This window comes from Myripristis murdjan, chromosome 6 (assembly GCF_902150065.1).
Source record: "Myripristis murdjan chromosome 6, fMyrMur1.1, whole genome shotgun sequence".
Taxonomy (NCBI): domain Eukaryota; kingdom Metazoa; phylum Chordata; class Actinopteri; order Holocentriformes; family Holocentridae; genus Myripristis; species Myripristis murdjan.
Window position 1 is genome coordinate 30,080,639 of NC_043985.1, and position 12,560 is coordinate 30,093,198.

At 39.2% G+C, this 12,560-nt stretch overlaps 2 protein-coding genes and 3 non-coding genes across 6 annotated transcripts; 1 reads left to right on the forward strand and 4 right to left on the reverse strand.

The window, feature by feature from the left end:
• Nucleotides 1–289: 289 nt before the first annotated feature.
• Nucleotides 290–4,717, forward strand: cart2 (cocaine- and amphetamine-regulated transcript 2). The gene is made up of 3 exons (XM_030054089.1): nt 290–409; nt 1,687–1,770; nt 4,455–4,717. Exons 1-3 carry the CDS (start codon nt 290–292, stop codon nt 4,560–4,562), a joined length of 312 nt encoding a protein of 103 aa, XP_029909949.1. The 3' UTR covers nt 4,563–4,717.
• Nucleotides 4,718–5,987: 1,270 nt separating this feature from the next.
• Nucleotides 5,988–12,372, reverse strand: LOC115360905 (40S ribosomal protein S17). 2 transcript variants are annotated; one of them, XM_030054087.1, is made up of 5 exons: nt 11,673–11,694; nt 10,874–11,025; nt 9,915–10,020; nt 7,424–7,489; nt 5,988–6,114 (listed from the first exon to the last, which is right to left on the reverse strand). In XM_030054087.1, exons 1-5 carry the CDS (start codon nt 11,673–11,675, stop codon nt 6,037–6,039), a joined length of 405 nt encoding a protein of 134 aa, XP_029909947.1. In that variant the 5' UTR covers nt 11,676–11,694; the 3' UTR covers nt 5,988–6,036. The 2 variants fall into 2 exon arrangements, with proteins under 2 accessions (XP_029909947.1, XP_029909946.1); XM_030054086.1 differs by lacking the exon at nt 11,673–11,694 and adding an exon at nt 12,226–12,372 and having other exon boundaries at nt 5,992–6,114.
• LOC115361349 (small nucleolar RNA SNORA71) lies at nt 6,206–6,332 on the reverse strand. The gene has a single exon (XR_003928421.1). It is a non-coding gene; the product is annotated as a small nucleolar RNA SNORA71 (small nucleolar RNA).
• On the reverse strand, nt 7,715–7,841 carry LOC115361347 (small nucleolar RNA SNORA71). The gene has a single exon (XR_003928419.1). It is a non-coding gene; the product is annotated as a small nucleolar RNA SNORA71 (small nucleolar RNA).
• On the reverse strand, nt 10,099–10,225 carry LOC115361348 (small nucleolar RNA SNORA71). The gene has a single exon (XR_003928420.1). It is a non-coding gene; the product is annotated as a small nucleolar RNA SNORA71 (small nucleolar RNA).
• Nucleotides 12,373–12,560: the final 188 nt, after the last annotated feature.

Consider the following 12,560-nt stretch of genomic DNA (forward strand, 5'->3'; position numbering starts at 1 on the left):
AATCACTGTTTTTTTTTTGTTTTTTTTTTCAGTAATAATAAATGAGGCGGTAGGCTAATTGGCGTTGAATAATTAAAGAAATGTAATTTCCTGTCAGTAATTAGCATTAATATGAAAAACAGCAAGTTATCAGTAATTATTCCTGAATCAGAAAGCTGAAGATCACGTCATACCTGTGACGTCAGAGCGCGGCCGGGGGCGGGGCGGCTCGGCATCAAAGTGCCCGCGGACCGGGCAGGGCGGGAAAAACCGGAGGACTCTCGCGGACCGGAACTGTCTCCTTGGCAACATGTGGGCGCGAGCTGTGCTGTGCGCGGCGCTGCTGTCTGCACTCTGTCCGGCGGGGCGGACGGAAGCCGAGAGGGACGAGAGAGACGTCCAGGACTACCGCTACAACTCCAACAGACTGGTAGGTGCTTACACACCGACGGGATATTATCTTTAATCGTCTTTTATTAACGGTGTAAAAAGTTTTAAAAGAAACTGCTGACAATGAAACCCAACAGACTGAAAGATAACAGAGTTTAACATCCAGCTGCTCAGACAGAGACGCCAGGACAGCCGATATATTTCAAACAGACTGTCAGGTGTTTCTGAAAAATTAAAAAAGAAAATAGGACTAACTTACTGTATTATTCTTCCAGTCCGCTGGTAAGAAGGAAAAGGGTACTAATTCTTCAGTGTTAACGTTACACTACGAGCTAACCGACTTAAACAGGCTACAAAGTGAGTTAATTTAGTTAAAAACCAGCAGTTAGGTCCACATCAGAGCCTGATAACCAGCCTATCAGTTATAATATAACAGTTAAAATATAGCTATAATAGCTTAGTGTCATTGCTTGTAATGATACTATGACTGACAACCCGTTAAGTCTAGTTTATTTTCAAATAAAACACAAGTAAACTGTTTTAATTGTTAAATTGTTAAACTGTTTTAATTGTTTAATTGTTAAATTGTTGCGAATTTCCTGGGGGATGAATAAAGTATCTATCTATCTATCTATCTATCTATCTATCTATCTATCTATCTATCTATCTATCTATCTATCAAATTGCCTGTCTTAAACAGTCCTTACTTAGTGTAATTAATTAGTATTACTGCTAACACCACAGCCTCAACAGACTGTCAGCTAACCAGTTATTACAAATAAGTTAGAAAAAAAAAAAAGACAATAGGACTAACTTTGTGTATTACTACTCCAGCAGGCTGGTAAATAATATTAGCTCCAATATTTAAGTGTTAACATTATTGCATGTTAACACCACTACTAAAACTAGAAGGTAACTGAGTTAAAGAGGCTGCAGAGTTAATTATTTTAATTTAAAAACAAGCTGTTAAATCCACATTAGACCATAAGACAACCAGGTGTACACTAAACGTAATAACGTAGCAGTTATAACAGTTATAATAGTATCATGTCATAATAGCTTAGTGTTGTTACTAATAATGACACTGTGACTATCAACTCAATCCTTAAAGTCCAGTTTATTTTCATCAATAAAACACAGGTATACTGTTTCAAATGCTAGATAGGACAATGCCTGTATTTGATGTATGACAGTGAATGTCCTTTCTATTTCTTTATCCCAGTCTGTCTTAGACACTCCTACAGTGGATACTTAGTGTAATTAAAGGGAGCTGACGTGGGAAGTGATGAACTCTTGTGTCTTGGTGTGTTTTGGCAGCTTGGGGCTCTGCACGAAGTGCTGGAGAAACTGCAGACCAAGAGGATTAATCCCTGGGAGAAGAAATACGGACAGGTTCCCTCTGTGAGTGTCAGGCTTCTTAACGTGACTTCATTATTAACATGACTTCATTATGAGACAGAGAACTTTTCAAGCAAATCTGAAAGAGAGATGGATGTCAGTCTCCTGAGGAAGCAAAACATACACTTTACACAATGCAACTAAAAAAAAGACAAAAACAAAAAAAACACAGATTAATGCAGTTATTTGCATTTGTAGCCATCCACCAAAATGTGAAAACATTTCCAGCTTTTACGTTTTCATTACCTATTTCATATATATTAAACATAGTAAGTAAAAAAAAATCATATGTACATCTTAACCATATATGCAGCATTGTTGTTGCCCCTTTATAAGTTTTTCAAATTATAGGCAACTAAAAAAAAAAAAAAATCTACCATGTAACAAACAGTAGCGTCTTTTTGCCACAAGGTGGTGCCGATTAATTTGACTGAAATGAATTAAAAGGGGCCATATTTTGACTCCAGAGTGATATAATCAGGTGCCTAACTGTTTCAATGACTCCTTAAATATAGGTGATTAAATATGAAACATGTCATGGATACATAGTTATGAATTAAAAGTATGTCATATATACCTCCTAGTTACTTAACATTACATATCATTTGGTTCTGTTAAATTGTGGAGGGTTATGACTGTTGCCGAGCAGAAAACAAAACCTTTCTGTCTCCTCATTAGAAACAAACTGGTGAGTGTAACGGGTTAAAAAGAAAACTGTAACTCAGCTGTGAAGTCAGTGCAGCCTGGGAGTCTGTTCTGTTTTCTGCACACCAGACACAGAGACTGAAACACTGGCAGACGCTCTCCTAACAAAATGTGAAAAAAAAAAAAAAACATGAACAGGGAATAAAAGTGGTTACATGATAATAGAAATATAATAGAAAAAATAATATAATAGAAAACATAAGCAGATAAAGGGTATTGTTGTTAAGTACTGACAATATAATTTCCCTCACAGTTCCCTCCTTTTAAGAGTTTTCATGAGAATTTGCATGCAGCCATTTGCATCATCGTGATCATATCCATCCCAAAGCTTTGCTGTTCTTGTTTAATTGCATCAATTAGATCCAAACACAGAACTATTTAAATACAATAACTACATGTCATAGTGCATAATCTGAATGCATCTGGCGTTAGCTGTAGCTTGCATAGTCAAACCTGAGGAGAATAAAAATCAGCTTTGTTTTACAATCTCTGTTCAGTAGAAATGATGGTGGAGCTCATCTCTTTTCCCACAATGCATATGTCTTCATTCTCTTCAGTCATTTCTTAGGGATTTAATTAAGGAAGAGTCAGTGAATGTGTAGAGGGTCATTCAGCCATTCATGACTTAGCAAAGTGACTTTATTGTTGTTTCATTTAAATTTGGCTGTAGCTGTGTGACTGTGTATGTTGGCTATCTTGTGGTGTCTGATTTTCTGTCCATATAACGAGAATGATTATCAGGAGGGAAATCAGAAGACAGATAGAATATACATGGCTATGGAAACTGCAATAAAAGTGATTTCATGTTTTTAATTATAATAACTAGATATGATTATCTAACATGAGAAGCCTATATAATTTCTGTTATGATACATTTAAGTATATCAGTATCAGTATGTATAGGACATGAAATAGTGTTCCGAAATAACAGATGTCGGGATGAACCGGCCAATCACAGCAGAGCGTTCAGCAACAAAATGTGCAGTAATGACTGACAATCTTGAGTTTTTTCTGTAAAATAATCCCCTAAACATGAATGCAGCTCAGATTACGGCAACTTGATCCACTAAATGTCTGAAATTTAACTGAGTGTACATTCTTATTTGAATATTCAAGGTTTTAAATGTATTGATGATTGATTGTACTGATGCATTGTAGATGTAAGATGTACAGTAGGCGACCTGTATTATGCACATCATGTGTATTGCTATAAATGTCCTGTTATACTATTATATTTTATAGTATATATCTATGTCTGTATCTGTATCTATCTATATAGATACATCAACCTACAGTCTAATGCAGTTCAGGTCAGCAGCTGTGCCATAAATTCTACCTTTTAACACAGTTTATAATATTTGTTTTTTGTTGACATCGTGCAGAATGTGTCAGTTTAATTCTGTGTTTATTATTGAGGTTGTAGTTTGCAGAGGTCTCGTACTGGACTACATTATATCGAGAGGTGTTTCTGATTTGTTGTCCTTGCTATTTATATACAATGAGGGCAGACAGAATAGTGGAAACACATCTCAGTAAAATGCAGTCCAGTCCAACAGCAGCACTAACTATGAGCTCAATGCCAAACATAGAAGTGAATGAGCACCTCTATTACTGTGACAAAGAGAAAAGCTGAGCATTTTAGGCAGCAGGAAAGGAAACTTTATGGCACAGCAGTTGGACTGGATTGTATTAGATTGTGCAGGTGGAACAGCCCTTTTTTACACATACTAATGCAGACATGGATTTATGGATGCTTATATCTCACACTTCTATATTCACCAAATATTTCATTCTTGGTAGTCCATAATAAATGCAAACTCAAGACTGTAACCAAGAAAATTCGTTAATGACAGTAACTCCTCTTTCTATTCCTTATTATTTATTTTCATTTTCTAGTTGTGTGCTGATATTCTATTTATTGCCACATTGCCATTACAGTGTGTTGATGATATCATTGTGTGTGTGTGTGTGTATGTGTGCAGTGTGACCTGGGGGAACACTGCGCGGTCAGGAAAGGATCCCGCATCGGTAAGATGTGTGACTGTCCACGAGGAGCCTTCTGCAACTTCTTCCTGCTGAAGTGCTTATGAGGCCGGCCCACGATGTCTCTTTTTCCAAATATACACACAAATCAAATTAAACTACTGTAAATGTAGCCTAGGAAATGGAATGACTTTTATGAACCTTTATTTAAAGGCATTTTGCCAAATGATGTGAATTTTTGTCTGTGCTGTATTAAAGATGTATTATCTTGCTTTTCCAATGACTCATTTTTACTGTCTTGTTTTCACTGTTTTAATTTTAATAATCAGATAATGTTATGGACTCTCTGCTGGCTGGAAACTTCTGACCCCAAAGTTCAAGGTTCAGTGGTTTTCTTTGTTGCAGTAGCAGCAACATAATCAAACACAGCACCATAACTTTCCACCACTTGCACTAGAAGAAACAACCCTTAACTTTTAATGAGAAAATAAGTCATTTTCTGTAAAACCCATGAGACAGATGTAACTGGCAGGAGGCTGAGATTTAAAGCCAGTGCCTTCTTAAGAGTAAATCTGCATTTATTTGTTTACAGTTTAGGAATCATCAGTAATTTAATCTTTCATTCACTGACAGCAACCAGGGAAAAAGGGATCCAAATGAGTTTATCCTCTCCATCAGGGAGGAGGCAAGAGGCAGGCAGAACAAGAGGAGCTGCAGCTTAACTGTGCTGTATTTGGGTGGTATCTTTATAGCGCCCCCCTCAGGACAGAAGGTACAAGGACAAGGTTTAGCTCCATGTGGTGAAGCCTGGTGGTTCTGCAGCATGGCACAGGCCTAAAATGATCAGTTTCCATGATCTATACAGACTTAAGTTGTTTTTTGTCCTTGACCAGTTTCAACAGCCAGCAATTTGGCACAGTGAATCATTAAAGGCTCAGTGCAGTTTCAAATGGGAGGACACACCACCTTGTTTACTGATGTTAAGGCTGAGGGATCAAACGCCTCAGGTTCATGTTCAAGTATTAATCCACAGAATTAATGAAAACATTTTTTAATGCCCTTCTTGAATCTAATGTTTTGATGTCAAATGTACACAAAAAACACGCATTAACAGTGAAATGCTTATTTTTGGGTGGGGGTTATGATGCGGTAAGAGTTGTCCTGAACTCCTGAGGCATTTCTAAATTATTTCAAGAATTGAGCAAATAACTAGTGTGTTACCTAGTAATGTGTTTAATTTGGGGCTGAAAACTTCCATAATATTTCATGACTTGTCACATGAATTGAACTCATTTTTGGAAAAAAATTTTCCAGGTTTTCTGACTTTACAAAAACCATACAACATTTTGGAAATCCCGCTAGCAGACAACCAGCGGAGAAGAGTCAACGTTTATTAGTAATCAGGAGCTGGTCATGTTCCCAAATGATCATCTGCTTGTCTACCATCACAACCGTCTGAATCTGACATGAAAAACACAGGAATGACCATTTAATACCAGGTACAATATGAATAAATAACACGTTCCTGATCAGGAGTTTTTTTTTCCCAACTGGTTTTATTAGAAGATATTTTACAGACGTCTAGACTCCTCGGGGCTGCTTGAAGTTCATGCCGACAGTGGGCTGGGTGACCTGCAGGTTGGACAGACTGCCGAAGTCCTGAGGAAGACACAGCAAAGACCCGTGTGAATATCTGACAAAACAACAACTGGAATAATAGGAAAATGCTGGTGGAAAAAAAAAAAATCAGTGTCTGAGAGCAACAGGGTCTGACAGGAATAAATAATCCAACAAACACGGGAAAGGCTCGCAGATTGATGTTCCTGTACTATCAATGACCTGGCAACCAGAACGCCATGATCACTTTCGATACAGGGTGGAGAATAGGCAAAAGAAATCATAATCCTCTTCAAATGTAATATTAATCTGTGATGCTCAATGCATTCAGGGAGATTGTGATCAAGTGTTGCCCTTACGTTTTTTAGCAGTTTTAAGGCTGAATTTCCCTTTAAAACCTTTTCAAATTTGTAGCAATGAAATCTAATGCCAGGCAGAGGTAGAAATCCTTTCATAGACAAATATTCAAACCCACAAGCCGCAATAAACTATATAATACTCCATCAATATTCAATTTATTTCATTGTTGAGAAAAGGCCAAGCAATGCCAGTTTGTCATTTGCTGCTTTCCTCACATCACTAAATGTTGACAGACTAGACATTTACAGTGTTGGATACTTTTCTAAAACTCAGATTTAAAGTTTTTCTGTCTGACGGCCACGTGAGGCTTAGCAAACATCAGCACCATCAGTGTGATGATTTACAGTAATATGAGGACAACATGCTGAGTCATGTCCTTGCTATGTGCAACTGTGGTTTTAGTTTTCAAATGGATTCTGAGGGAAGAGAAGTATCCCAAACGGGTTTTCATGACTCAAAAACAGGTGCTGGTATTTTAAGCTGTGATAGCTCTCTGGTTTAAGCTGCGTGCACCGGCAACGCTGCAGGGGGGCTGACAGGCTGTTGCAGCTCCGCGACATAAAGCCACACCGGAAAATAGGCGACTGAAACCAAGGCCTCGTGTTTAAATTAATGAGGACATGACGGTCTTAACACCCATGTGGAGAAACTTAATGAACAGCGTCCAACATTAATAGGCACAGTTGAAACTCAGCAGAGGTTTTTTACGTCATTTTACAAACTGAAAACATGATGAGATAATGTTCATCATTTTGCTATTGTGGCCTTTAAGGTCAAAATAAATACTAAGATTTTAAGAGATGTGGGCAGACGGTGAGATGCTGGACAGTACTGATACATTATTATGATTCAGTACAACTACAATGACATTACAGCCTAAGACTCAGAGCAGCTTTTTCCTTTTTCAACATTAACAAAACTGATTTGCTTCAGTGATTACTGTGTACTATTACATCTATAATGACATCATTATAAAGATCAACAGTCTTACCAGCAGCTTCAGCATCTCCTTGGTGTCTGGGTCAACCTCAATCAGCTCCTGGTCCAGAGCAGAGACCTACACACACACACACACACACAGACAGAGTGGTTAGTTATTAACTGTTTATTCCACCAATGTGGCTCTTCCCATCACAAACTGACTTAACATGAGACTCTCCTTTAAAACTGGCTCACAAAGTTTCCTCTAAATTTTAAATGAGCTACTTTGTATACCACTACTTCAACTGACTTTACCCTGGACGTGTCAGCTATGTGTGTTGGATTATGTCAGTGAGGCAAATGTCTGAGAGCAACAGGGTTTGACAGGAACAGACGGTCCAACAAACACGGGAAAGGCTCCCATCTTAATATTCCTGTACTATCAATGACCTGGCAACTGGAGCGCCATGATCACTTTCGATACAGGACAGACTGAGGCGGTGTTCACATGCTGACTGTGGCTGCCTTGAGCCATTTTTATGCTTAAAATGCAATGTTGTAACTTGAATAATGACTTTTAAATAAACAAACAAATCTGTGGGGGGGAAAATCTGAAACTGAGTTTTACTGGGAGGTAAATTCTGTTTCTGATGATTTTAACCTCTGGGCTGTGCATGCTTGTTGAAATCAGATTCCTTGTAATCAAAGTGATATTCACTGTTCTGAACTGCACAGTAATACAACTTTCTCAGATCTTTATTAACACCATGTTTAAATACAATTTATGTCAACACCAACTAACATCAGCAAAACAAATGATTAAACCACAGGAGTCATTAATACTTCAACACTGCAAACCGGAAATGATGCTACATAAACACATGAAGATAAAGCAGCAGCAGCAGCTCAAGCTCCTACTGGGGCTCAACAATACCGGAAAAAAATCATTGTGATATGATTCATGATTTTAGTAGAAATGAACGATCCATTTTGCATCATAGTTTTGATTTTCTCAAATAATGTCAAAATGATGGTGTGACTTGCTGGGGTCTGTAGCAAACAAACATGTTCTCTTACATTTGGAGAAAACAATTTGTAGGCCAGTGTCTCTCTGTAGAACCACAATACCATCTACCATCACCAGCTGTAACCAGATGCAGCTGACACCACTGAAAAATTAGGCGTTGATCATAGACTGTTTCGACTGTTCAAACATCTCATACTATCAAACTCCATTGCAGCTGCTGGAAATATCTGGACGTCATATCATGTCTACATTTGGCCTGGTATCCAAAGCAAGAATCAAAAACAAACAACTAAATGGAGGCAGAAATGCAATATTAAGATCACCTGCACCTCTTTCCCAACACATTAATGTTACTTGCTAATGAGCTTCTGCAGTCGAGGAAAAAAAAAAAAGGTTGTTCCCACTGTCTGTCCACTAGACTGCTGTGAGCAGACTAACAAACTGAGCCAAGCAGCAGCTCAGTTTTACTCAACTCATTCACCTCCACACATGTGAGACAGCCCCTAATCACTCGAGACAGGCTTACTGTCGACTTTTTCAAATCTCTGCAGCCACATGTTGCTCTTTCCTTCTACAGACTGATGCTGACAAATGCTGAGTGGTCCACTAGAGGACAGCAGAGCCTCTTTCTCGACTTAACAGTGGAGAAAACAGAATGGCAGTCATGTCCATGTAAAACCCCATGTTCAGCAGGTGAGTGCATCTCACACACAGGTCGTCGACTCCAACGACCTCTAGTCACATTTATGGCACAGCTACAGTGACAGCCAGTTTGTTTGAGGTGTTCAACAGCATTTTTGTGGGCCATGCATCAACTACACCCCATTTATTTTAAATATTCCAAGTGGTGTGCCCCTTCCTTTTTGCCATCTGGTGGCATTAACCAGGAAAGGAAACTCCTGGCACAACAAAAACTTTACTCAACATCTTCATTTCTAGGCACACAGCGATCAAACCCAGAGGGACAACAGCTTCAAAGGCTTACCCTGAGACAATCCTGACAACAACCACAACAAGGGCAGAGGTGACCTATTTCTTATGTTGGCATTTTCCATCAGCAGAGTTTCGTTTTAAAGCCATATTGACCGATACTGAAGACATGCCGATATTATCATGCATCGCTAAAAATAACTCCAATAGCAATATTTGTATGTATTACAGGGATTTCTGGAGGCTGCAGACTTTGTAGTGAGCAGGGTATTATCACTCCTTGCTTCCCATCAAAAGATAGAGTAAATCTAATATCTAGTGTTTCTTTTTCAGAGTGTATAAATAGTCCAAGTCAAAACGGCATGTTTCTACATTTCAGACTCAAATAATTTCAGCAAAAACAACCCAGAAGCATTAAAAAACAAACAAACAAACAAAAAAAACACTAAACATAAGAAAATTATGCTTCTCTTGACTCTCCCACACTGGAAAACTTGTATTTCTGTGCTGGCAAACTAACACACCACAACACCACATCAAAACGGTGTCCAGTGCTGCCTGAACGGTAAACATGACAGCATGACACTGTTTCTGTGACACTGACCTCTGGTACGTAGTTATCCCTCCTCTCTCTCTCCTCCTCCTGCAGCTTGATGGAGATTCCTCTGACTGGACCCCTCTGGATCCGCTTCATCAGATGAGTCACATACCTGCCGAGAACACGGGTCATCAACCGCAACTCGAAATAATTCACAATCATCGCAGTGAAGAGACATGATAGACTGAAATGTCTGAGAGCAACAGGGTTTGACAGGAATAAAAAGTCCAACAAACACGGGAAAGGCTCCCAGATTAATATTCCTGTACTATCAATGACCTGGCAACCAGAGCGCCATGATCACTTTCGATACAGGGTGGAGAATAGGAAAGAGGGAAAACCCATCATGGTCCTCTTCAAATGTTATATTATCAATCTGTGATGCTCAGTGCATTCAGGGAGATCATGATTCAAGTGATATCATTTACTTTTTTAGTGGTTATAGGGTGGATTTTTCCCTCAAACCTTTTTCAAATCGGTGGTAATGAAATCTAACAACAGACAGACAAGTTGCAGTAAACTATCAACAACTATAAACAGCTTGAAAATGGCTGCTTGTTAATTTCCTACTCGGCAATTTCACATGAATGCCGCTTGAAAGCACAGCATCAAAACATGTTGCTTCCAAGTTTCACTGTTATGATGAACCCATGGTCTTTAATTTTCTCAACAAGTGGAAGAAGCAGGTCTGCCAAGGACGAGAAAACTCCTGTATCTCGCCAGACAAACTGAAAGGGCTGCTAACACTGTTAACAAAACATTTCAGCTGTCACCTGATCGAAAGGTAGAGGGATACTCAAAGTGGAGCGACTGAAACTGCATCATTTCAACTCAAAGTTGAAATGATTCTATTTTTCAGCTGCAGGATGTTTGTATTTATTCATTGTTTATCTTGCAGACTTGGTTTCCAGTGGAGCTATGTGGTCAGAATATCAAACTCATCCAGCACGATAAGAGGGACTCACCCAGCGATCTTGTTGCGAAGCTTCTTGCTGGGGATGATGGCGATCTCCTCACACACCCTCTTGTTGGTGTGGAAGTCATTACCCAGCCGGGTGTAATATTTCTCGATGATGACCCGGGCGGCCTTCTTCACCGTCTTGGTCCTGACTCGTCCCTGCAAACCCAATGACAAAAAAATTTGGTAAGCACACCTCCACACGCACTCAACACAATCACGATTTCACATGAATGATCTCCTAAGTGATTTTATGCAACACTGTGCCACCTAGAGCTGACAGATTAATGTCCTCACCTGATTATCTCAGTAGGATTAATTTAACCAAGACTGAAGTCTCTTTTGAGTGGTTTTTGAACTACACGAGTCAAAGGCCACCAAACCTGGGTGTATAACTTACTAAAGTAAAAAAAGACACTCTAAACAAGTCAATTATTAGAATATCTATATAAACCAGATTAAGAAAAAATGCTGTGATGACTAGCCATATTAATGCACACACTTAAACACAGGGCACGCAGCTTTTTTGATTTCTTAGGATTTAATTCTTCTCTTGAAAATTTGAGCAGCTGACCCAACCTCGCCTCTTTGCTCAATAAAGTATTTCTGATCATGATTTATACTGACCCATATTAGGCTAACCTTTCAATGTGCAATGAATGTGGTCACTGATTGTTTGTGACCATTCAAGCAAATATAATTCAGACTGAACCCTGAGTTCATAAAAATCAAGGGATCACCTCATTTTCTTCCCATCATTACCCGATTCTTCTGTCAATAACCACAAAAACAGGCATGCTACTTACCATTCTACTTATACTTTACATAATTAAGCAATAACCAAACATCTACGACAAGTATTTGTGCCGGAGAAACCCAAAATAACCTGAGAGGCACTAAATCAAACACCTCAACACCTCACCGGCTAACATCTCTACAGAAACCCAGTTGCTGTTAGCCGCAGGTAGCAGCTAAGCTAAGCTGTCTTTGCCTTCAGGGCTTTAAAAAATATTGAACATGTTTGATAGCCAGTGGATTAATTTGACGACAACAACACCAGACAACCGGTGTATCTGTCCTTTTTCACTATTTTGGTCAACTCCTCTGATCAATCCTGGCGATACGAAACGTGCTTCGCTCGGCAGGAAAGCGGCTTCACTCCGCTTCCTCCGCTAGCGCCAACTCTCCGCTGGAAAATCATTTTTAAGACGCACTTAAGTCTCATCTAACGTCAAGAAACCCATCACTGTGCGTGTTAGACACTCCGGTTGGTGTCGATGACATTCACAGCCATGTTAAACCTCTAAAAACGCAGGATTAGGACGGATAATGTCGGGTATGAACATAGAAACTACCCACCATGTTGGATCGGCCTGGTAGAAGAGGACAAGCGGACTTCCGGTGGAGCGTTAAATCTTCACGCGGAAGTCAGAGCAGAGAGAAAGCCTCTGTCGCCCCCTGCAGGCCGGAGAGTGAAACAGCAAGCCGACCTCCACTGGTCCGTCAACAGCGGGTTACCACGCACAGTTCACTCTGGAATTACAGCTTCTAATATGGGCAGTATAAAAATATTCAGTCGTTAAAGCGCGTATCACTCACTGGAGGGTCACATTTATTAGAATTCTTAAATGTAGCACAAAAAAATATGCATTCTTAAAAAAATAAATAAATAAATGAAAATACAGCATGATAAA